General features: G+C 44.6%; 1 protein-coding gene across 1 annotated transcript in view; it reads left to right on the top strand.

Moving 5' to 3' along the window:
• The first annotated feature begins 4,799 nt into the window (after positions 1-4,799).
• C6H10orf90 (chromosome 6 C10orf90 homolog) overlaps positions 4,800-24,929 on the top strand; it is a 64,122-nt gene continuing 43,992 nt past the window's right edge. Inside the window, exon 1 of the mRNA XM_038141140.1 lies at positions 4,800-5,193. Coding sequence (XP_037997068.1) covers positions 5,112-5,193 — 82 coding nt within the window. The 5' untranslated portion in view covers positions 4,800-5,111. The remainder of the gene's footprint in view (positions 5,194-24,929) is intronic.

The raw sequence follows: 24,929 nt of genomic DNA, 5'->3' as shown, positions 1-24,929 counted from the left end.
CTGCTGTAGTCATTATCTTAAGAACTATTTAATTAAATGTAAGTATCCAGCTGTGTGTATTTTCAAAGAGCCAAAATGCTCTAAGATCTTCAGCAGAAGAGCAATATATGTATTTATGTATCACAGAGTTTGCAAAACCCTTCCCTCCTCAGTTTTCCTCGAATTTCCTTACTTTGGCATATTTCATTTGCAGCCTTAATGATTGGTTTAGTCGCTGTTTCTCGTGTGCAATTTGAATTTTTTGAGGTAATAAGCAGAAATGAAGGCCAGGGCTCAGCTAGCACGATCACTGTGCAGCAGGCCTTGGGCAGAGCGAGGGCTGGGAGCTCCAATCCTGCTGTGCCTTCAGAAGAGGGAGTCTAAAATGCCCTGACTCTTCTGTCCACCAAACCTGAGCCTTTTTTCCCACTTGATTTTTCTTCTGCAGTCTCTCCCAGCCCTAATTGCATGTCTCCCTCTCTGAGAGATCATTGTTCTCCTGCCCCTTTCACTGCAGTCCCCAGCTTTGTGCCAGACCCATCCCAGATCCCCGGCCAAGTCGCTCTCCTCTCACTCCCTCTTGGTTTTGCCTTTTTCACAATTACCCCCTATTTCTCCTGTTTAACTATCTGCCTTTCCCTGCTCACCTTTGAATTCATGTCTTGGCTCCTTCATTTGTCAGTGTCCATAATCTTATTCTACTCTGGGATGAGCTCATCTTTTCTCTAACCTCCCTTCCCCCAACTAATTTTTCAGGAAATCTGTCTCTTGATTGCCCCTCTTTTTTTTTTTCCCTTTCCAGTGGCATCCAGCCCCTTCACCCAGCCAGACCCAGCTCCCCTCCTGTATCCACACAGGAATCTGTGCTCCCTTGGATGTGCAAATCCTCAGCCTGTTCCAAACCCCACCAGAGTTCAGCTCAGGCTGCTGCCCAGACTTCAGCCGTGCCTCCGAGTTAATGATGTGAATTAAGGAGTCAGCATTAACTTGGAATTTTCTGGCTTTTGACTTTTCTTCTCACAGCTTGACGTTTTTGTAATGCTCTGTTTTTCTGAGACTTCAAAAAAAAAAAAGAAAAAAAAAACCCAAAAAACATCCCAGATGGGGAATAAAGTGCCAGCAGGACGTGTTTTGGCAGTTCTGCCACAGCTCCCTGGGATTGTCCTGGAGTGTTGCTCCTCTTGGTGCCACGTGCCAGAAGAGCCACATTTGGTGTCTCAGAATCCCAGGATTATTTTGGGTGGAAAAGACCTCCAAAATCATCGGGTCCAAGCCATGCCTGATCCTCATTTTGTCCCCAGCCAGAGCGTGGAGTGCCACATCCAGGAATTCCTTGGATACCTCCAGGGATGGGGATCCCACCAACTCCAGAACAGCCTGCTCCTTTGCTTCCAGTCCTCTCCAGGAAGAAATTGCTCCTGGTGTCCATCCTGAGCCTGCCCTGGCCCAGCCTGAGGCTGTTCCCTCTCCTCCTGTCCCTGGAGCACAGCCCGACCCCCCCGGCTGTCCCCTCCTGGCAGGAGCTGTGCAGAGCCACCAGGTCCCCCCTGAGCCTCCTTTTCTCCAGGCTGAGCCCCTTCCCAGCTCCCTCAGCCCCTCCTGGGGCTCCAGAGCCTTCCCCAGCTCCATTCCCTTCCCTGCACACACTCCAGCCCCTCCGTGTCCTTTCTTGAGTGAGGGACTCCTAAGTGGGGAAGGGATTCAAGGTGCTCCTCACCAGAGCTGAGAACAGAGGCTCTCATCCCAAAGTCAGCTCAGCCACCTCAGGCAGGTGCCACCATGGGGAGGTGGCAGTTCTGGACAGGTGTCCCAGCAGGGAACACATTCCCTGCCAATGGTGCCAAGGAACCGTGGAAAAAAAGGGAAATAAGTGAGGTGACAAGCTGGGAAACAGCCAACAGGGAAGGGTCAGCCCCCAGGCAGAGCAGGGAATTGATTCACTCCCCTCCCAGATGCATCTCACTGATTTCCTGCAGCACCCTGACAGAAAGCAGATACTACAGTGATAGCTAATTTAAAGGTATCAATAGAGAGTCACACTCCTGTCTGCTGAATCCCAAACCTTTTCTGTGGTCACACCATCACACCACACCTCCCCAGCCACAGGATATGCTGAGGCTGGGTGGTATTACACAAATCTGCTCTGAACTGTCACACGCTGGGGCCCTGCAAGCCATTTCCAAGGTGTGGCACAGCTTTGTACATCCCAGGAATGATTTCAGGCAGTCACATCCATGGATCCAGCTTTCCATGGATGCAGCTTTGCACAGCTGCATTTCCTCATGAGCAGTGGAGATTCACACACTGTGTCCTGCAGGTCAGAGCAGGATATGTCCATATGGATATATCCATATCCACATGCCACCTCAGCTGCCTGGAGGAGACAAATGGAAGCAAAAATGTTTGATTTGAGCAGAATTCCATCACCTGGATTTTGAAAATGGAATGGAGTTTGGCCCTGGGATGTGCTTAGGGATGTGGCAGTGCTGGGTTAATGGCTGGACTCTATGGTTTTGGAGTCTTTTCCAACATGAATGATTCTGTGATCTCAGAAAATAAATTATAATGTAATCAGGGCTTAAAGAGTTATTGGCTCCCCCTGAGATGCAGACAGACAGATACAATTCCTGTTGTGACCAGCACACCTTTAATCTAAAACTCTTTCAGAAGTTCCATTTGTGTGGATTTTTGCTCTGATTTGCAGGGAAGCTCCAGCCCAGGTTAATAATACAGTGGCAGCACTTCACAATGCTCTCCACCATCCAGAAGTAGCTATTAAACTGTCAACAGCACTAAAAGATGATATTTTGATGGCAATGGATAGGAACCCCATCTCCCTGCCCGTGCTACTCAACATTTCTGCAGCTTTCAAGTGCAGTCAAGCATAATTTGTCACTGCCTTGCATATGTGACACTGTCTGAACAGGGACTCTGAGCTACAACTCTGTCAATCAATTTTTTTTTTTTTCCCAGGCAAAACTCATGTAGCACCAAGAGACAGCAATTCCCCTTCCCTTCCCCGTGCCCCTTGCACTCTTTGCTGTTCACCATCCACCTGCAGACCTCTGGAGGGGTGGCAGGACGTGCCAGCTCCGGGGCTGGAGCCGATATGGACCTGCACAATGCCCTGCCCAGCTGCAGCCAGAGATATCATTTAATGCTCACAATGAGGGGTGGATTTGGGCTCAGAGCATCCTGCTGGGAAACGCTTCCAAGGGCTGACTTGGCCACTATCTGTCTGGCTATCTTCTTCCTTGCAGCCTAACCTTTCCTTTCATGCTGCACACATCCTAAAGGACATTTCCAGCATTCAGTTCAGGTGAAAACACACTTGTTTTTGGCCGTTGTCACAAGTCTGCCATAGGAGGGGGTGCCCTCAGCAGTGATCTCTGTAATCACCACCTCCAAAGTGCATCTGCAATCTGGAAGGAACAGCAGATCCTGGTTTGTGCCAAAATCCAGCAGATAATCACAAACCCTCCTGTCCCTGCTGCAGTTTTAAGCTGGTGATCAAAGTCTTAAAAATCATGCAATCCAATCTACATCAAACTCTGAATAAAGTTGTGTTTTTCTCAGTCTAAACCTGTCTAGAGCCAGAAATAAGAGGCAGAAGAGGCAGAAATAAGCTTCATTTATAATTCTCTAGCAAAATCAAATTATTTCATGTCCTTGTGCCCCAAGTTGTTTTTCTTTCTTATCCTAACTGGAATAATGAGAAAAAGGTGGGAGGAAAAGTGCATCCACCTGGGCTGCTCTAGAAAGGCTCAGCAGCAAACGTTTTGAAGTCTGCCATGAAACATTCATCAGCCTCATTTGCATTACAATGTCATGGTTCTCTGGGTGAAATCCTGAAATCATTGCAAATTATTTTTTTTTATTTATTTCAAGATTGCTAAAATCACCACATGTGGCTGATAGGAAGGTACTGGAGATCCAATGAACAACATGAGCACAATGCAATTCTAAAAGGATTTAAAGGAATCTGCTCGTACGTTCTCTGCATTTTAAGTTCTGTAAATTTTGTTGTTTGTTTGGCAAAAGCACATTTTCTAGAAAGGTATCTAAGAAATGCAGAGGTCACTGGTGTACTCAGAACATTTTTGTAGTACGTAATCACTGTCTCCAAAGAAATATCTACCTCAGAAGTACTTCAAGGTATTTTCTCCTTGAAAAACCCTTGGTGCACTGGAATCAAATTAACTCTCAGTATCCTTTTGGACAGCAAACCAGCTTGAATCACTTGTTTTTAATTTTCCTTAATGACTTCAAATAATTTCTGAGCAGTTTTTTCTACCGTTCTATTTAGAATATGGATACTGAAATTAATGCAATATTCCAGTGCTGCTCTTAGCAGTATTAGAGAAAATGTCAATCTTTGTTTACCCCATTAAGGTGTTACATACCTACACAGGTAAATGATTAAAAATCCTTCATTGTGTTCCATCATTAGTCTTGTGATCAATTATCAGAAGGATGATTATTAAACTGTTGTTATATTCAGTTATTAATGATTTTCTAGATGGCAAACATCGAGGAGAAGAATGGTGCTACCACTGATTATTTTAAAAACTTGCAATAAAAATGAAAACATCCCAGTGAAAATATCACCTTCAAAGCATAATTTCAAAAACAACACTGCAGTGGATTTTGGAGTGAATTAGGAATTTGCTGTGCTTTTTCCCCCCCTTTCATGCTCAGAACAGGAACATTTTGGTGAACAGGAACATTCTGGCAAACAGGTGTTTGCTATTTAAAAGTCCAGGAGGTCATTCCAGAAATATGTGCAAGCAGCAGATAGGGATATTTCCATTTCCTCTTAACTTTGCTCCAGAACGCTCACAAGGAGGGACGCAACTTCAATATTTAAATCAAGAACCTGCCCTGCTCCCGACGGCCAAGGCTGAGAGGGCACAAGCGCGACACGAATCGCCCCCAAGCAGCGCTCCCAGCTTTCCCCGTGCCCAGCGTTTTGAAATCCGCTTTTCCCGGGACACAAAGCCCGCAGTGAGCGGCTCAGCCGGAGCAGCAGCAGCTGCTGCGGGCGCTGGAGGGTGAATAATTGATGTGCTGGCAGCTCGGGGCCCGCCGTGCCGCTGTCACCCGGCGGGGCCGGCCCGGAGCGCATCCCGGGGATGCCCGAGCGCTCCCGGGACGCGCAGCCCTTTGGCAGCCGCATGTTCTGCACCGGGAGCTGCAGGGAAACGCGGCTTTGGGGTGAGTTTGGGCAACTTCGGGGGGTTTCTGAGCGTCCTGCCGGCTCCTTTCGCTCTTGTGCCACTCTGTAAAAAACAGGCTCTGTTCTTTTGCAGTTTGAAGGGAGTTTAAAAAGCCTAAAAAGGCAGGAAGTGCCTTGTTTTTAACTCTGGGACATACGTAAACAGTACCTCCAGAAGTGGCACTGAAGTTATGATGAAGCTGTCTGAAATTATCTGGTGGGATTTAAGTTTTCAAACCCACCCGTGGCAAGCTACTAAAATTAAAGATATTTATGTTCCCTTTATGAGATTAATGTAATTCGGTGTCAAATGTGAGAGCTTGAAAGAAGTTTTGTTTTCCATTAACAAAAAAGGTGGTTCCCTACTGGAAGTTTAACTTGAACTATTGTTTTTATTCTGTTGCATTTCTCATTGGGTTGAGAACATGACCTGAGACCTGCATTAAGTTCTTCATTAAAAGCTCTGCATTAAATGCTCTATTTTACCATAAAGTAGTGGAAAAGTAACTTAATTTTCCTAAGGATAGGAAGGAGATGTATTTTATATATAAATCACACGGCAGTGACGAACTAAAGCAACTCTCACCCCTTCTTCATAAGGTGAAAAACATCCAAGTATTTTTGTTTATTAATCATTAACAGCAACTCCCTCTAAGACTCGTTCAACTGTCTGAGTGCTGTTATTTTCCAGCAGTGATCCTGCCAGCAGTGCCTGGGAGCTCTCAGGTAACTCAGTCCTTGGCACAGTTAAAAATTGATACAAAAGCAATCAGCTCCCGAGAGCAGAGGCCATGGGTAGGAGCAGGGATGTGAGATGAATCGTGAATAAGCCTTGATTGTGAATAACAAGTTCCCTCCATTTTATTTGTTTTTAATTGCATAGTCCACATTCTGCTGCTTCTGCTTCTTTCCCTTTGTTTTGATCACAAAAGCATTTCTTCTTTGGCATCTCAAACCCAGCCAAATTTTGAAGGGATACAAGTCCAGCACAATGATATCTGGTGCTAACAGTAATTAAATGCCCGTGTTAAAAAAAATAAAAAATAAAAAAACCCAACAAAAACCAAGAGGTGAAAACAGGGATATGTAAACACCAAGAGATATGCAAAGAATGGATGTAATCCTGCACTCCTTAATCATGGGAGTCATCCTTATGCAGGAAAATAATCCTGCTGCTTTCAATAGACATCAGTGGGTGCTGGAGCACCAGGCCCAGCTTTTCCAAGGAGATAACAACGTTTTACCTGGTTTTTTTGCAGTGCAATTTTAGCAACACAGCTCTTGCTGATGTGTTTGAATGCATTAGTGATAATATTAAATTAGCCTTTACCTGATGTCCGTTTTGCCTCTGCAAGTGTGAAAGAGAAAAATGGGATAATGGATGAGATGTGGCAGGGAGAAGGTACAAACCTTAGTTTTATTGGCTGTCCCTGCTCCCTGTGTTTGCAAATCACTTTTTGGTCCATGAGATGTATCAAATTTGCTTTTCTTTTTAGGATGGGATGCAACTTTAGCACCAAAAAACTCCTGCTGTCCCTTAAAGTGTATTTGGGTCTCCCTAAAAGTGATGTTGATCAATATTGTCCATCTGATTTAAATACAAGAGGATTATGGTAAAGTCCTGGGAATGTTTCTCACGGCTGCGATGTTCTGTGATCTTGCAGGAATTACACATTTTTATAAAAATGTGGTGGTTTTGTTGCCCTTTTTCACCAGCCCAGCTCAGCATTTCTGAGCTTTGCCCTCCCAGCCTGTGTGGTGCTGCCCTGTAATCCAGGAGGGGGCTTGGGAGCACCTGAGAGCCCTTCCCCAGGCAGAGCAGCTGTTAATGAGGAAAACTAATTACTTAAAAGCTTTCAGCAGGATGGGGTTGTGAAGTATAAATAGTCATGAACTGTGCCTGGTGCTTGGTGTTTGTGCTGCTGCCAGCACTGGTGGGCTGGAGGGGAGTTACCCTTTGCAGTCACTGCTTTGTGGGGGAAAATTGTCTTCTGAGCACCCAGAAAGGGGGAAAAATAGAAAAAAAATACAAGTAAAAATGCACTGGATGATGATTGCAGATGGTATTAAAAACTTACTCTGAAGTGAGGTTGGCACTAAGTCTCTATTGGATTTTTATTGTTACATTGAGCTATCGAGAACGAGCTGGTTTTCTTCCATCAGCTTTCTTACACGATGGCTTCCATTTAAACATGAGGTTTAGTAGATTATCAGCATTTATTTGCTGCAGAAGCAGTTTAAGGCTCAGGTTACGTCACTCTCAGAGAGCTGGAAGCCATAAAACGACCCCAGGGCCAGGGGCTCGGGGGACCAAGTGGCAGCTGCAGGAGGCTGGAGTGGCCCTGGGCAGCATTTCCCTTCTCTTCCTCCATGCAGAGTCCCAGCCAAAGCATCATCTCTCTCCAGGGAAGTCCCTTTCTGTCCCTGAGCCCTGCCCATGGAGCGTTCCTAATCCTTGGAGAACCCCACAAGCGCTGGTTGCACGTTTGTTTGAACTTTATCAGTTTTGAAGGAACATTTTTTTCATCTCTTCTTCTTTATTGAATTCTACCTATAAAAATCCAAACCGCACGTGCAGCAGTTATTACTTGAGGATCTCCTTCTGGCCTTGGGCACAGGTCAAGTGCCCATTTTAGTTTTTATTACTTTTTGAGAATTTTAGGGGCGGCTGTTGAAGTGAATTTATTTAAGTTTTTCAAACTTGGCCAAAATGTGCTCTGGAATGGTTCAGCCTGTTTTGTATCAAAAATTGTGTGTGCAGTGATGTAGAATGGCTGGGATTGGGGTTTGCTTTTGGTATAAATTGTGTATGGAAGAGGTGTTTTCCGTGATTATTGATGTGTCATTCTTATGTCTCTCGTTTTCATGGTTGGTATTTGGTTAAAGGTTGGACTTGATGATCTTGGAGGTAATTTCCAGCCTTGATGATGCTGTGATCCTGTGACTTTGAGGTCCATTCCAACCTCAATTATTCCCTGATCTTGTGATTTGAAGTGGAAAGGCTGAGCTGGTGTGAGTGTACATGTTGTATTTAACGTAAGACTACAAACAGATAAAACTGCAATGCATATTTTTAAAATGAAGGTTTTCCCTTGCCCTCCACGAGTTCCTCTGCTGCAAATCCCAACCTGGGAGCAGAGTTCCCAACAGTCCTTGCTTGTTTGTGCTCCAGCCCAGCCCAAATTTCCCCCCAGGGCATTTTCAAGGGTGTTCTTCTCTCCTGCCCTGCTGCTCCTGATTCATGAGACATTTCTGCATCCCTGGGGAGAGCAGAGGACAGCCCCACTCCCACCTCTGTGTGTGGTCCCACCCCAATCCTGTCCCAGATTGCCATCAGTGCTGTGCATTAATCACTGAGTTAATTGGGTGATGCTGAAACACCTCAGTCACACACCTGGCAGTCCACTGAGCAAACTTCTGTAGGGATATGCCCTGACCACAAAGAGAAAAAATATTCTCTTTCCTCCCCTCCCTGCAAAGTATAAACAGCTCTAAGTGTTGTGTCCCCACTTGTTGATGGTGTGTTACCATTAATAATTATAAGAGTCTTGCATAGGCTTGCATCAAAAACAACTAAAAACGTCTTTTGTGCCCACAGCAGGAGTGGAATGAGGTATAGAAACCTTTGCTGCTGATTAAAGCCCATCAGTGCAGGATTCATGAGGGGCAGAGGACAAAACAGTGCAGAAAGCACACAATAACCAGTGACAAAATCAGCTATGACAATTACCTTGGCTGTCTTTTAGAAGAAGATTGGAGTCAAGAGAATATGGACACACTTTCCCTTGTGTCTGTAGGATAAATAAATGGAAAAAAGAAGTGTTTTAGCAGCAGAAGGTAACTCTGGCCACAGTCCCCATGGGTGCTCTGGGACACCTCTGGGATTTGGTTTCAGATCTCTTTGGGTTTAACTGATTGCATTTAGTTTTCTGCTTCTATTGCTCTGGATTCCTAGTGCCACTTGGAGCTGCCAGCATGGAAAATAGATTTGGGAGGCTGGGCAGCTTGGGGAGATACCTGGCAGGGCTTGGCTCTGCAATTCCCACGAGAAGCAGGGCAAGGCAGAGCCCAGGGCCACACATGGAGAGCTTCTGCCTCTTCTGAAACCAACTGCTGCTCTTTGGAGCATTTAAAATTATTTTTAAAGTCCCTTTCTGGATAAAATCAAACTTTAACAGGCAAAGTTCCCGTGCAAATTCTTGCATATCTAGAGAACATTTTTTTAAATGTAGTTTTGGTTAACAGGACACCTTTAAGAACAGATTATACTCAAAGCAAGGTTTAATCAACATTAAGTGGCTGGGTCTCACTTTGCTCAATTTTATGTGGCTGAGGGACTAAAACTGAGCTGCCCCTGAAATCCTCACCTGCATTAATTGTCAGCATTGCAAAAGCAGAGGAGCAGCCTGCAGGGAGGGTCTGTGCCAGCCTGCAGGTGACTGCACCAAATTCCTCTGTTTTTCAAACAGCAGTTGAAGCAATGTTGGTTTTATTCCCGTTTTCCATGCCTGGAGCTGGCTGGAGATCCCACAAAGGGCATTGTCCCAGCGTGTGACACGGGGAGGGCACTGTGGGAGGATGCCCTGTCCATGTACAATGAAACACTCTCTCCATGGAAAGTGAGAGAGTTGATGTCACTGTGCAGCCTGAGAGCTGCCCACTGGGGACAGCCTTTGCCTGCTGAGCCCGGAGCTGAACCACCCAAACTTTCCTTTCCCTGTGTCATCCTCTCATTGTTACCTCAGCCTGAGTTTCTCAAGGCTGAATTTTCTAGCAGGCAAATGCTGCTCACTTCGGGTTTTTTCCTTTCTTTCCTTGCCTGCACATTGCCTTGAACAACAGCTCCTGACCTACTTCTGTCTTTTAATTGCTGCTGCAATATGAATTTTAATTCCAGCCAGAGTCCAGATGTATTGAGGATGCACAGCACATGCCAGGGCCAGGCCATTTATCTCCCAGGCCAGTCTTTCCCAGCCCTTTGAATCCAGCGACCCCTTAACCTTTCTGAAAAAATATCTGAAGCCATCATCACGTATTTCACTGTTGTCTGCTGATGGGAAATGCAGATAATAACTGCTAATCTAAATGCTAATATGTATTTTCTCTGACAGCTGAGTTGGTTTTACTGTTCTTTAACCTTTGGCTGAAAATATTAATGGAGATGGATGTGAGCCTTGTGCTTCCATCCCCCCGTGCCCAAATGAACCTGGGCAGTGACAATTTACAGGTCAATTTGTATTTTTATTATTATACTGAATACTTCTTGCTTCTTTTCTTGGCTCTTTTTGGGGAATTATGGACATTAGAGGATGAGTGGGTCACTGAAAACTCAGAATTCTGAATCGGGGAGATCACAGCTTGATGAACAAGGAATGAAGTTTAGCATTCTCCAGAAGGATTCTGTGAACATTGTTCCCAAAAAATATCCTTTTTTTACTTCTCTACACTTGAGAAAAAACACTGGCTACAGGTGCTGCATTTTGAGCATCTCAAGAATTTCCTCTCCTGGGGACATTGTTTTGCTTAGCTAAGAACTCCCTCTTTTTATTCCACAGAAATGGGAAATGAGGACAAGTTATCAATGTGTCTTCTACTCAATTAAATTAACTCACAGAATTAAAACTGAACTCAAGAAAAGCTTTAATTTTAATCATTCTGTGGTTGTAGCTTGTGAAGGATTCAGGAATCCTTTGGGAGGGGGGAAAAAGAGTATTTAAAAACGTAAGCTGGTTTAGCTCAGGTTTTTCTGGGATACGCTAGATTTTTATGAAACAGGAGTTTAATTAATTATAATTAATAAGTAGAATACAGAAAAGGAGAGCTGCTCAAACTCTGGAGAGTCAGAAAATGAGGAGAAAATTGGGGATACAGCCTCACGCAAGCCCTGGGAATGTGGCTGGGAGGAGAAGTCTGGGGAAGGACAGCATGCAGAGGAGGATCCTTCCCTCCACCATTCCAGTATCCTCTTTCCCATAAATATTTTCCAGTCTTTTGCTTGCTGGTCACTCTGCCAAGGGAGGATTTAACAGCACAGATGCATCAAATCATTATCCCAGTGATGTATTACAGGTACAATGTGTATTGCAACCTGTTCTCACAGCAGCCAGAACGTTAGTGCCTGATATTATTACTGATATTTGATGTACAATCCAACTCTATTTAATTAGTTCACTAAAATGCATTTTCTGCCAGAGATACAGTGAACAGGAAGGAAAATCACCTTCCTGGAGAAGTGCCTCGTAGCAGGATGACTGAAAAAAGCAGATAGTAGAGTCTGAGAGGCAGAAATTGAGCACATCAATCCTGCAGATCCCCCAAAATCTGTGGAACCTCGTAGCTGAGATTTTGGAACACAAGCTGGCAATTTAGCTGTAAAATAAAACTCTTTAAAAGGAAACTCTCATGCTATTACCTACAAACACTTTAGAACAGCAGATTAATCTGCTGTTTATGGGTAAGGCAGCAGAGAGATGCCTCTGTGCTCAAAGAAGTATTTTTATGTTTGGCTAAATGACCTGTTACTCATCCAAAGAGCTGCAGCTTTGCCTTAAACATGAAATTGAGCTGTGGTCTGGGGAGTCATCCCTACCACAGCCTCACTTGTGTTGTCTCCTTGGTACCCACGTTCAGAGTGGCACCGGGAGATCATTAAGAAAGGTTTCATCTTCTTTTTGCATCCTCAGGAGAGCAGGAGAGCAGGATTTTGGCCCGAGCTCTGCGTCGGGCTCTGGACTCCTCTGTGTGCTTGATGGCAATTTGTGCACTGCTGTGCTGCCCAAAGCCTCGCTGAGCAGCACACAGCCCTTCCTTCCCTGAGCAGCTGAGGGGTCAGAAACAGCTTCCTCCTCCTTCTGTCCTGTGGGAAACTATTGTAAAACAGGGCTCCCAACAAAGGAGGGAATGATGCATCTGACTCCGTGATATCAGAAGGCTAATTTATTATTTTATTATACTATATTATATTAATAAATACTATACTATACTAAAGAATACAGAAAAGATACTGAATGGTAAAAAGATAATAATGAAAACTCGTGACTCTTTCCAGAGTCCTGACACAGCTTGGCCCCCCTTGGCCAATGACTCAAAAGAACTCCGAGCAGAATCCAATGAAACAATCACCTGTGGGTAAACAATCTGCAAACACATTCCACATGAGCACAACACAGAAGCAAATGAGGTAAGAATTGTTTTCCTTTTTTCTGAGGTCTCTCTTGCTGCCTTTCAGCTTCCCAGGAGAAAAGCCCTGGGTGAAGGAATTTTTTCAGAGAATGTGAATGCCACAGGAAACCTGGGCTGACTTGGTTGCTGTATGGGTGGAGGAGGCAGGAGCCAAACACCACTGCAGGTCCTGTTCTCCTGCAGGTGGGAAGATAAAAGGGCATGGAAATGGATCTCTGAGCCCTCTTCCATGAAACCAGGGGATCTCCTGCTCAGGGAGGTCCTGGGGGGCTGTGAGAAGGCTCCCACTTGTGTTGCTGCTGCTGCTCTCCCCCTGTGAGGGTGGCACAGGGGTGGAATCACAGCTCCTGGACCACTGGATTAGGGAATGTGTCCCTGCCCATGGCAGGAGGTGGAATCAGGTGGCCTTCAAGGTCCTTTCCAAGCCAAACCATTTGAGGATTCTGTGACTCCCACAGTGCCTGGTTGGGGATGGTTCCACTCCTAAATTGTCATTCCCTGCAAACCTCTCCATCATCAGTGAGCTCTGGGAAGGCTCATGGAGGCCTCCAAGGGAAGAGGGCTGGATGTGGGGTTCATGGCTTGTGCAGAGTGAGAGAGCTGCTGTGGTGGCTGCTTCCACCAGACAGGCCAGAGAGAGCCAGGGGGAAAAACCTGAACAGTGAGCTGCAAGGAAACCTCTGCTGCTGCCTGTGGGCCTGTCTTGGTTTGAACAGACAGGTGTCTGCTAAGGAAGGCAGGAGCCTCCCTCTGAACTGTTATAATATTGAAATTAAGGGGCTCTCAGGAAAATATATGGGAATAGGAATAACAGTTCTGTTCTAGGGAAATTAAAAAAACAACAAATGCAATAGTACAAACAAACCCTGCCAGAGTCAGAACAGGAGCTGAGCCCCTGTGGGTCAGGGTGGTGGCAGCAGTGCCATTCCATGGTGGCTCAGCCCTCCTGCAGTGCCAGCTGTGGTTCTGCTGGAGCAGGGATCCTGGACAAGGGGGGAGTTTTCCTCTGCAGCTCCAGGGCTGCTGGAGATGGGCCTGCTCTTCCTCTGGGAATGCAGGGCAGAAGAAAGCTGCTCCTCTGGGAATGCAGGGCAGGAGAAAGCTGCTCCTCTGGGAATGCAGTGGGCAAAGGCTGCTGTGCTGTTCCCAGGCTCAGATTGTATCCAGGTAGGAATGCTTGGCTCCTCCCCTGGGCAGAGCATCTCCCATGGGATGATGGAATTTGATCAGCCATGCAGGGACACTCAGTGGCCATGGACAGCAGAGATCTCCTGGAGGGAGGATTGGTTGTGAGAGAGATAAAGAAACCTGCCCCATGAACAGCAGAGAACTGCCCCAGCTCTGACAGATGGGGATGGAATACACACCCCCATTTCCAACCTAAGACAGTTCCCAGGCTGGGAAATGGAGCCTTGCCCTGGGTCTGGCAGCTGAGGGAGGAGGGAGGAAGGAAGGGGTGTTTTCCCTCATCCCAGGACTGCCTTTCCAACCCTTCCAGCCTGGATGGGAATGGCAGGACACCATGGAATGACTTAGTCTTAATTACCTGTGCTCATTTCCTGTGGGGATCTGCAGCGAGTTGCTCTGCCACATCCAGATTCCACTTTATTGCTTCTCATGTTCTTTCTCTTTCTCTTTGTGCTCCTCAGGTAGCAAGTGCATTTTAGCTTGTTTTCAGGAACCAGCAGTAATATTTCCTGAGCCAATTCCTTTCTTTAATTTGTTGTTGTTTTGGTGTCTGACACATCCAGAGCTCTCCCTGGACTCCGGAGTCTCAGTACAGTACAAGTGTCTTGAACATAGTTTATTTTAATCAGGCCTCCCAGAATTCAGTAAATACTTCAGGCCAATTCCTCCAGTAAATCTGAACACATTCAGCAAAAACATGTGCAGCCAGTGCTCAGACATAATTGCCAACAATTTCACACCCACAGAATCCTCGCTTGCCTCTGACATTCCCAGAGTCCCATCTTCCCCATCGCTGCTTCCAGCAGGAGCCTCCCAGTTGCTAAGGGGATGGAAGTTTTGATGCAGCTGTAAATGAAATATTTTCAGCACAGAGTGCAGAATTACCCCTGTAGTTTTCTGGTTAATGTTCTCTGTGTCAGAGTGGAAGGACCATGCTGCAGAGAGAAGCAGCTCCCCAGAGGTCTGGAGGCCAGGTTTGATCCAGGCACTACCCAGGCATTCAAAATATGAATTGAATTCGTGTCTGCTGCATTTAACTGGAACTCTGACAATTACAGGCTGTCACAGGAGACTTCCACTCCTCTTCCTGACTCAATTACCCAGGCTCATGCTTCTCCTAAGATTGAGCTTGACTTTATGTACCATTGCGGTAAATAAAGTCAAGCTCATTCTCCTTTTTCTTTGCTATTCTAAGGAAAATGGAGAGGCTGATTTTAGCACCCAGCATCCAACTGAGCCCAAGCCTCAGGGGGAGCTTTTGGTTGAATTGCAATTAAGTATTTATTTTTTTTAGCCAAGTTGTGGTTATTGATGCACTGAATTAAAAAAAAAAAAAAAAACACAACACAAAAAACCCCCAAACAAAACAGAAAACCCAACCAACCAACCAACCAAACAAACAAAACAAAACAAAAAAACCAAAAAAAACCACTTCCCATGTTTATTGCCCATTCCCAAATCCCTGCTATAGGAATATCTATCATAAAGTTTTATCAAAAAATCCTAAAATAACAAATATACCTAATCAACTCAGGTCCCCTTTAAATTTTACAGACACAAATCATTAGTAGGCAAAATACTGCGGAACACCACTAAGTTATGTTATTGCCATTGTATTTTCCATAATGTCCTGCTCCTTATGCAGCCTTGTTTTCCTTATTCCCTTTTTTTTTTTTTTTTTTTTTGTGCTGAAAAGTTATTTGGATTAAGCTGTTCACAAGTCCTGCTTTCTTTTGTGAGTGATCTGTTGATTGCAGCTCAATAATGTCTGAGAATATCAAATTATTTCTTGTGTTTTGGTGGTGATCTGAGTGTGTCCATGTACAATTCCTGACTTGAGTCCTGCTCCGGAGTTCATTAACTCTGCATGAGTCAGGCAGGCTCCACTTCCCATGCAATGCTCCCCTTCTTTTGCTTCTCCCCTTTTCCCACTGGGATGGCACAGAAGGATTATGGGAATAAATCAGCCAGGACTGTTTTGTTCATGGTGGAGAAGAGGCCATTCTTTATTCACATAGCTCCTTTTTCTGCAGTTTTACAGACCTCGTGTGCGACTCCAGGTGGTCAGTAGCTTTCTTGTCTGTTACTTTATTGGTCAGTAACAAGTTGTTATCCTGTGTTTATTGGTCACTCAAACTCTTGGTATGTATGTACAGGGAAAGTGGTTTGTGAGAGATGGTTTTTATTTTTCTGTCTAAGTTGTAAAAGCAGTTTATACAGGTGTCAGTTGTTTTTTTACCCAGGAATAGATTGTTATGTTAATGAGCTGCTCGCACCAGGATTGCTTCACATGGGAACTTGCAAAGAGCCAGCTTGGCTAAGAAGAAATGACAGGCCAGCCAGAGCAGGCCTGATTTTAGAAGGCTTTTAAAAATAATTTTTCTATCTTACTGCAACAAAGGATCAGCACAGGATCATCCATGGAAGCGCTGTCCCGCAGAAATGAAATCCCTCTAAGGCTGGGGAACTGGGAAGTGCCCACCACAGTGCTGTGGAACCTTGGATGGGTTGCTCCCAGATGTTGTGTGGAAGTGTTTAACTGAGCTGAATGGGATAAATGCCTGAAAAAACTCCATATCTCATGGAAATCCCTGCTGTGCTCCCATGGTTTGAGTTGGAAGGGACTTTAAATCCCATCCAGTGCCACCCCTGCCATGGCAGGGACACCTTCCACTGTCCCAAGCTGCTCCAAGCCTTGTCCAACCTGGCCTTGGGCACTTCCAGGGATCCAGAGGCAGCCAGAAATGACAAATTGTACCATTGCTGATGCTCTCATTAACTCCCCAGAGCTGCTTCAGGAGATGAAAAGTCTCCTTTTCACAGTGCAGGAGTTTTAACTGTGCCCTGGCTAAAGATTACCTCAACCTGCTATAAATTGAGATGTTTCACTAATTGCTTTCTTGGTTCATTAGCCAAATTGTAAGTATGAGGAAAATGGAAAAGGCTCAGAATGAATTTCCCTTGCAATCCTTAATTTAAATGGTGAATAATAATTTAATGTTGAACAAAACATTTTAGGTGATTTGCTGTGCTGGAGCTCATTTTTTACCTTGGGATCATTTGCCACCTTTGAAGCTTTGTGGGAAAATGATGCTCAGCTCTGCTCCTTTGTGATGTGATACCAGGCAGGAAGGAATAATCATTATAGAATAATTGTAATAATCTCAAAATTTATACAGGAACACTTTTGTCATGGGAGGTCCCTCCTCAGATATTGTTTTAAGCAGTGAAATAAGAGAGATAAAAGGCAAAAATCTGTAAAGGTTTTGCTTCTGTGGAAGCTGTGGCTCTACTTCCCTTTCAGCCATGAAAGTGTCAAAACTACAACATGTCCCTGGTTTACTCTTTCCAACACTCAGCTAAAAATCAGAGATTAACTCTGAGCAGCTGCAGGTAACAAATTCTACTAATTCATCAAAGCTAACGCTGTAGAATTTAATCCGTTTTATGAAATTCCTCCCATGGATTGTTATGGCAGGGCTGTGGCACAGGAGGTCATTTGTGAGCTCTCAATTGCTGGTTGTGTGACAGTGAAAAAAGGAGGCCAAAAGAAAGGTTAAATTAAAGAAGCTGCTAGAAGCTATTTATGTGAGATGAATGTATATTATCTAAATTAATGACAGCAAACCTCCAATTAGCTGAATACTGATGCACAATTTGAGCTTTATAAGGTAAATGCATGTTTTGTCCAGCCAAAGGGTTGGGTAAGGAAGGTTTCACTGGGGCGGGGTTACAGGTAAATGAACATTTTCTCTTTCTTGGGGCACAGTGACCTCACTGCTGCTGCTGACAAATCTTTACAATAAATCTGTCATTGTTTCCCAACATCAATAAGGAGTGTGAAACCTATGACCTTTCCCTCTAAAATAGCCTCCTACAACATGGGATGAGCAAAACCCTTGAATGTGCTGCTTTGTGTTTCAATAAACAACTCCATTTTTATTTTAGAGCAGAGATTTCCTCCTCAGACCAGTGCATGTTGGTTTGGCTTAAATAAACTTGTTTCTGTTCTGTTAATTTACAGAATTCCTCTGTAAAAATACAACAAAGAGGGCTGCAGCTATGAACTCCTTCAAGGAATTCAAAGGAATTTTCGAATGGTTTTGCAGTTTATACATGTTAAAATAATGCTGTAATGGAGTGATTTGATCAATTTACTCTTTGGGAAGAGTAGGATTTTGTTGTAGATCATCAGTTACTTCATTATCCTGATTATGGTCATTGAGATTCAAGATTTAATTACATTTTGTGCAGAAAAGCTCTATTTTAATCTGCCCAGGAGCTTCACATCTCCTCATATCTCTTCCTATGCATCTTCTGAATTTTGTGGTTTTAGGGTATCTCTACCCTATTACTTCTTTTTTTGACTTGCTGATGATTCCCAACTTATTTAGTGTCAGTATTTTGCAGTAATGTTCCCAACTCTGTGAAAATGTCAGTTCCTCGAGTACTTCTGCTCATTTAGGATGAGTTTAGGGAGATGTGGAAGCACTCCTCTATTATATTTTCTTTGATTTCTGGTTCTGTTCCTTTGTCACCCTGGTCTTCAGTCTTGTCAAGGTAATTTCATTGGCTTTATTTTTTTCATATTATCCTCTGATGTATCTTAATCCCATCCTAATTTTGAGATACCTTAGATATCAAAATCCCTTTTTAAAAATTAAGCAGCACTCTGGGTTACTCAGCACTTCTGTGCTGTGTGCTCATATTCAAACTCACACACTTTGTATTGCTTCAGTTGCTATTTTTAAGCTCCAGGCACAAATGCAGCTTTCCTTGTTTCACTGTTCTTTGTAATTGTTTTTTTTGTTTGGTTTTGTTGGATTTTTTTTTTTTACCTGTGATTTTTTCTCTGTCCATTCTGTCCAAAAATACAGAGGCTTTTATAAACAACTTTTCTTCAGCTTTTAGTTGGAGAGAAAACAAAATAAAACAAAAAAATAATTTTAAAAAATCCATAAAAACTCTCTCAAGTTTAAAAGCATTAACTGCTGTTGTGTTCTGGGGATGATGGGGCCAGGCTTTCTTTGCAGCCTCCTCCTCAGTCCCCAGGGTTTTCCCAGTAAAATTCCCTATTTCCCTTCTCTCCAGTGCCTTTTCCTGTGCCATTAGAGTGGGACTATTTTTCATGTGAGGGATTTTCTTTTGTTTCCTGTGTCCCACTCGTGTTTTCCCCTTTGTCTATCTGGGATTGCTCTCCTTCTGAAAGCTGAGGGACATTTCTACCACCCAGAATTGAAGACAAATAATTACATGTGTGCTTGACCCAGGTCACCAGGAGGTCACCACCCACCTTTTCCTTCATTTTTCCCCTACCTTTGATCCCCACTGCTGTTTACTCTACATTTCAAGCAGGAGACATTTAGCGAAGGCTTTGGCTTTAAGATGAATTCCCAAATCCACAGAGTTTCCTCATATTGTATTTTCCAACTGAAATCCCCTTGAAAGGTCGCTGGAAGGTTTGAAATACCAGAGCACTTTGATTGCTGTTGATTTTTCTCGTGGTGATTGAGGAGCCATCGAGCTCATCAAGCTTCTCTGCTGAAAACACAGTCACTGGTTAAATTTCTGCTCTTGTAAAGAAGGAGCCCACAAAGCTTTTCCACACAGCTGCTGCTGGAACTGCATTCTTCAGGGATGGATATCCCCAGGAATGACACCTGGGTCTGCCCAAATGGGGCAGGGGAAAAACTAATCCATGTACCTGCCGTGATTAAAGGAGAGCACGGATCCAGTTAGCTGTGATTATGATGAGGGATTAATTCCCACAGCCCAGCAGAGGTTGGGGTACTCAGTGCATAGCCCAGAGCAGCTGTGGCTGCCCCTGGATCCCGGGCTGGACGCTGGGGCTTGGAGCAGCCTGGGACACTGGAAGGTGTCTTGGTTTGAACAGACAGGTGTCTGCTAAGGAAGGCAGGAGCCTCCCTTGAAATGGAAAATGCAAACCCCCTCCCTCTGAACTGTTATAATATTGAAATTAAGGGGCTCTCAGGAAAAGATATGGGAGCAGGAATAACAGTTCTGTTCTAGGAAAACTAAAAATGCAAATGCAATAGTACAAACAAACCCTGCCAGAGTCAGAACAGGAGCTGAGCCCCTGTGGGTCAGGGTGGTGGCACAGTGCCATTCCATGGTGGCTCAGCCCTCCTGCAGGCCCAGCTGTGGTTCTGCTGGAGCAGGGATCCTGGACAAGGGTGGGGTTTTCCTCTGAAGCTCCAGGGCTGCTGGAGGTGGGCCTGCTCTCCCTCTGGGAATGCAGGGCAGGAGAAAGCTGCTCCTCTGGGAATGCAGGGCAGGAGAAAGCTGCTCCTCTGGGAATGCAGGGCAAAAGAAAGCTGCTCCTCTGGGAATGCAGGGGAGCAGAAAGCTGCTCCTCTGGGAATGCAGGGGGCAAAGGTTGCTGTGCTGTTCCAGGCTCAGATTGGATCCAGGTAGGAATGCTTGGCTCCTCCCCTGGGCAGAGCATCTCCCCATGGGATGATGGAATTTGATCAGCCATGCAGGGACACTCAGTGGCCATGGACAGCAGAGATCTCCTGGAGGGAGGATTGGCTGTGGGAGAGATAAAGAAAACTGCCCATGAACAGCAGAGAGCTGCCCCAGCTCTGACAGATGGTGATGGAATACACACCCCGCTAAACCTGAGACACCATAGCAGGGCATGGAATGGGATGGGATTTGGGTCTCTTCCAACCTAATTTTGATCACTCCATGATCAAAATTTCTCTAAAATTAACTCAGAAACATATCCCCAGGGAGGTGACAGGGTGACCTCTTAATTTTGGGGGCTGGTTTGTAAGGGGTGATGTTTGTTGAGTGAGTAATTTTTGGGATCATGCTAATAACAGGCTTTTAGTCCTCCCATTGGCTGTAGATGTGTTCTATGAGATAATGTATTTATAGGTTTGTTCACCAAGTTTGGCTCAAATAAAGATTACTGAGTTCACAGGTTTATAGGCAGTCCAAACAATGGATAATTTCAGTATAAGAAGTAATTGATAATTTCAGTATAAAATAAATTCTGTATAATTACCTTGGATAATTTAAGTATAAATAACCCTGAATTCACTCAAGAATGGCTCTTTTGTAAGAGCAGTAACTATAGTCCTACCACCATCATAAATGCAAAGATCAAATTGCTTCTGAGACTTTAGAAAAATAATATTGAAGATTTTTGGCTAAATGGTGATTTCTCTCAGCATTGACCTGCCTACCCATGAGTTTGATGCTGTTGTAATTAATCTTTTTTAGGCTGAATGATGAAGTGTCTAAACTTCTCTGTGTCATTCCAATGCTCTTTTCTCTTTGCCATCAGGATGTTTCTGTTGTCCCACTCTGAGTTCATGCCCTTAAAATTCTTTTCCACTCACCTTCCGGGCTTTGAGGATCCAGCTCTGCACTGACAAAGGCAGAGGGTTGAGTTATGCTAGAAAAATATTAATATTATACAATATTTTTTTTTATCCTTGGGAGAAGATAGATCATATAAATGAGGCAATCATTGCTGAGAAGAGAACTTACAGGCTTTCCTTTCTCCAGAACAAAATGCCAAGCCTTTTTAAGGAAAAGGAAGATGGGAAGTGCTGTGTGGAGCACAGTAGCAGAAATATAATAGCTCTGTGTACCCCTCTTTGAAAAGCTGCAAGTTAGTTTTTTTAATGAGTGAAAAAGTGAATTGTATATTATTTTTTACAAGAAAATGAGCTTTTATTTATGTAAGGCAATCAGTGTTTATTATAAGTTAAACATTTGGAGAAACAGATTTAAAAATCCTTACATTCTCTTGGATTTACAGCGAGGGTTATGTGCTTGGTTTTCACCACAGCTGAATAAAACCTCATCCTTCAAAAAACCCTGTTAAATATTCTTCAATTCTTGTAAATATCCCTGAATTCTTATTAAATGCTCTTCAATTCTGTATAATCCTGTATCATCTTCTCTTTGGCAGCCGCACAGCAGCTGTTGGCTCGCTGTCCCTTGATTAATTCTCTCCCTGTTCCAGGGTGAAATACACCTAGTTTGTTTAGTGAAAGGGAATATGGCTCATATTTAAAAATCCCTTTTAATGCAGTTACAGCATCTTTGCAGATTTAATTAGGTCTCAGCCCCTTCCAAATCACTCAAGTCAAAGATCCCATCTTACTTGTCCCTGAGGCATCGTTACACCAGGTCCCCAGACGGCGCCGAGCTCCTGAGCGATGACTTTACCATATAGGGGCTAATTACTTCTAATCTTACACATTGATGAGGCTGGATTTTATGTCCCTGAGCCACTGGGACTGGAACTGCCAAATTATCCTCTCCTGTAGCACGGGGGTTGTTTCTCCATTAGAGGGACTGGCTCCACAAATGACAGTCCCTTCCCACCAGGCGCTCGCCTTTGAAACCCTCATTACTGCTGGCACCAGCTGCATCCGTGAGCTCCTGGTAATCCCTGTCAGGATCTCAGACAAGCTGCTGGAGCCTGGCTCAGCTAAGCCAGGGAAGGGTGAGCAGAGCAGCAGAGGGAAGCTGGGAGCTGAGTCCCAAGGAGACGTGGAAGCTGCAGCTGGACATGGAGCATCCCTGAGCCCAGCCTGGGAGAGCATCCCTGAGCTGGGCCTGGGGGAGCATCCCTGAGCTGGGCCTGGAGGAGCATCCCTGAGCCCGGCCTGGGAGAGCATCCCTGAGCCAGGCCTGGGAGAGCATCCCTGAGCCCGGCCTGGGAGAGCATCCCTGAGCCGGGCCTGGGAGAGCATCCCTGAGCTGGGCCTGGGAGAACATCCCTGAGCTGGGCCTGGGAGAGCATCCCTGAGCTGGGCCTGGGAGGGCATCCCTGAGCTGGGCCTGGGGGAACATCCCTGAGCCCGGCCTGGGAGAGCATCCCTGAGCCCGGCCTGGGAGAGCATCCCTGAGCCCGGCCTGGGAGAGCATCCCCTGAGCCCGGCCTGGGAGAGCATCCCTGAGCCCAGCCTGGGAGAGCATCCCTGAGCTCAGCCTGGGAGAGCATCCCTGAGCTGGGCCTGGAGGGATATCCCTAAGCCCAGCCTAGCAGAGCAGCTCTGAGCCTTGCCTTGAGCACCAGCTCTTTCATTTAATGAACAATAACTTCCACCAGGTCTTTAAAAGAAATGACTCAACACTTTCACCTTCTGAGAGCAAGAGAAAAAAATGTCTTTGGAGTCTACAGTGCATGAAGGTGTTGGAAGCCTAATCTAGTATAAGCTGCCTTCAGCCAGGCCTTTTCAGCACCAGGGAAGAGAAATGAATATCTAAAAAGCAGCTACTAACTCCAGTTGCACTCTGATTTCATGGCAGTGTGTGCTGGAGGTCAGGAACATAAAGCTGTTTATTTCTCCCCACGAAGCAGAGGCTGTTATCATAACCTGCTGCAGGTGCAGGTATTGCAAACTCCTCCTTCAGGGAAATACTGGGTTTTATTACAGCATTACTTCACACCATATAAGCTCCTTCCCGGCTTCTTTCTGTAGTAGTCTTGGCCTAACCTTGGAGTTGTGTCCCAAACAGAGGAGTTTTTTCCAGGAATCTGAGAGTGGAGTTATAATCATTTGGGTTGAGCATTTACCAGATCTTTCTAGCTCTGTTTACCAGATTTACCCAGCTCTATTTACCAGATTTACCCAGCTCTGCCAATGGATAACCATGACCTGGAAGCTTTATTAGGAAAGGAGAGGGTTGGGAAGAATAAGGTTTGGAGCTGGTGGAACTTTTAGTTGTCTATTTGCAAGGAAAACAATAACACCTTGATTTAGCTGCTGCTTTTTAAAAGGCAGCAGGGAACAAAGTGGAAAAAAAACCCCTAAAATACCAAAAATCCCCAAAACCCCCACGTTCTCAACCTTGAAAATCCTGGGAAAATCCTAATATTATCACAATTCACAGCCAGAAACACCAATGTGCACCCAAGGTTCATCTTGTGCTCATTTCAGTATTTTATTGAAATAGAAAAAGACGGTTATAAATTAGAGAAATCCACATAATTTTGACTTAATAAACTTCCCTTAACTGTTGAATGAAGTACATAAATCTACATTTATACATCTATCAGCATTAAATTTCTGGCCAAGGTGTTAATCCCAACATTCTTCTAACTAAGGGTAACTACATTTGAGTAATAAGATGGTTTTAAATCACTGTGACATAAACCAGACACATCCTCCAAAATAATGTTTTCAGTTTAGGTTGTAAGAAACATTTTTGCCTTTTTATTTAAATAATGAGTGACGTGCTGGAATTTTGGGTGCTTTTTTTTTTTATTTTTACATCATAGATGACCTTTATCCCACTAAGCACCAAAAAGTGCACGTACTTCTGAGTGTATTTTAATTTTTTTTCTCTTTAAAAGGGAAAAAAATTTAAAAACCTGGGGTTTAATCTGTTTAAAGAGGACAAAACTTTAACCCAATGCCCTTGCAGGTATCCCTGCAGTGTTTGTCTGTCCTGTTGGCTGCTGTTGCTTGGGTTTAATTTACAGAAATACTCCTGTTGTAAATATTGGCCTTTTTGCCTCCCTTGAATAATGCAGTGCTCTCTAGGTTGAATCCCTGCGTGTGCACATCTGTTTAGCATTCCCACCATCCAGATTGCATGGATGGGTTTGGGGAGAGGAAATTCAGGATCACTGAGCTCCATGGTGCAGGGTTTGAAATTAAACTGGCCTGTTTTCTTCCTCAGGGTGGGACAGCTGCTGCAGTGCTCCCAGCACAGATTTATACCTGTCCTAGCAAAGACCAGGCTTTTTTCCATTTTCCCTCTGGATAGAAGAGCCACCAAGGTACCTTTTTGGAGTGGATGTAAAAAAAAGGTCCATTACAAACCAAAAAAAAAAAAAGCGAACACACAAAACCACATCTCATCTTAAAAAAACCCAAACAAATAAACAAACAAAAAAACCCAAAAAAACCACCAAAAACAAAAAAACCCACACAAACAAAAAAACCCCATCAAATAAAACTGCAAATTAACCAAAGTAATTGGAACTAATCCAATAGAGACATCTCCCTGAGCCTGTTGGTCCAAGAAAATTGGGATAAAAGAAAGATCTGGGTGCAGAAAGGGTGCACTCAGTTTGCTGAGTGCTGCAGCCATGTGGCTTGGCTGTACAGTTTCAAATCCACATTTCCAGCTGCAGCTTTCCCAGAAGAATTGAACATTCCACCTGAGCTTTGCTGCCCTTGGCTTTGGGCTGAATCTGACCCGGTCACGTCCTGCTTGAGCCTCGGTGTCACCAGCACAGGGCTGGCAGCTCAGGGTGCTCCTTGTTGGGCCTGAAAAGGCTCAGCCATGTCCTGCAGGTCATCCCCAGGGTTTGTTGGAACAGGGAATATCAATAGTGACCAAAGAGGTTTCTGAAAGCACATCCAGC

This window comes from Motacilla alba, chromosome 6 (assembly GCF_015832195.1).
Source record: "Motacilla alba alba isolate MOTALB_02 chromosome 6, Motacilla_alba_V1.0_pri, whole genome shotgun sequence".
Classification (NCBI taxonomy): Eukaryota; Metazoa; Chordata; class Aves; order Passeriformes; family Motacillidae; genus Motacilla; species Motacilla alba.
The sequence above is the reverse complement of the archived record's forward strand: the minus strand, read 5'-3'. Positions and strand labels throughout refer to the sequence as shown.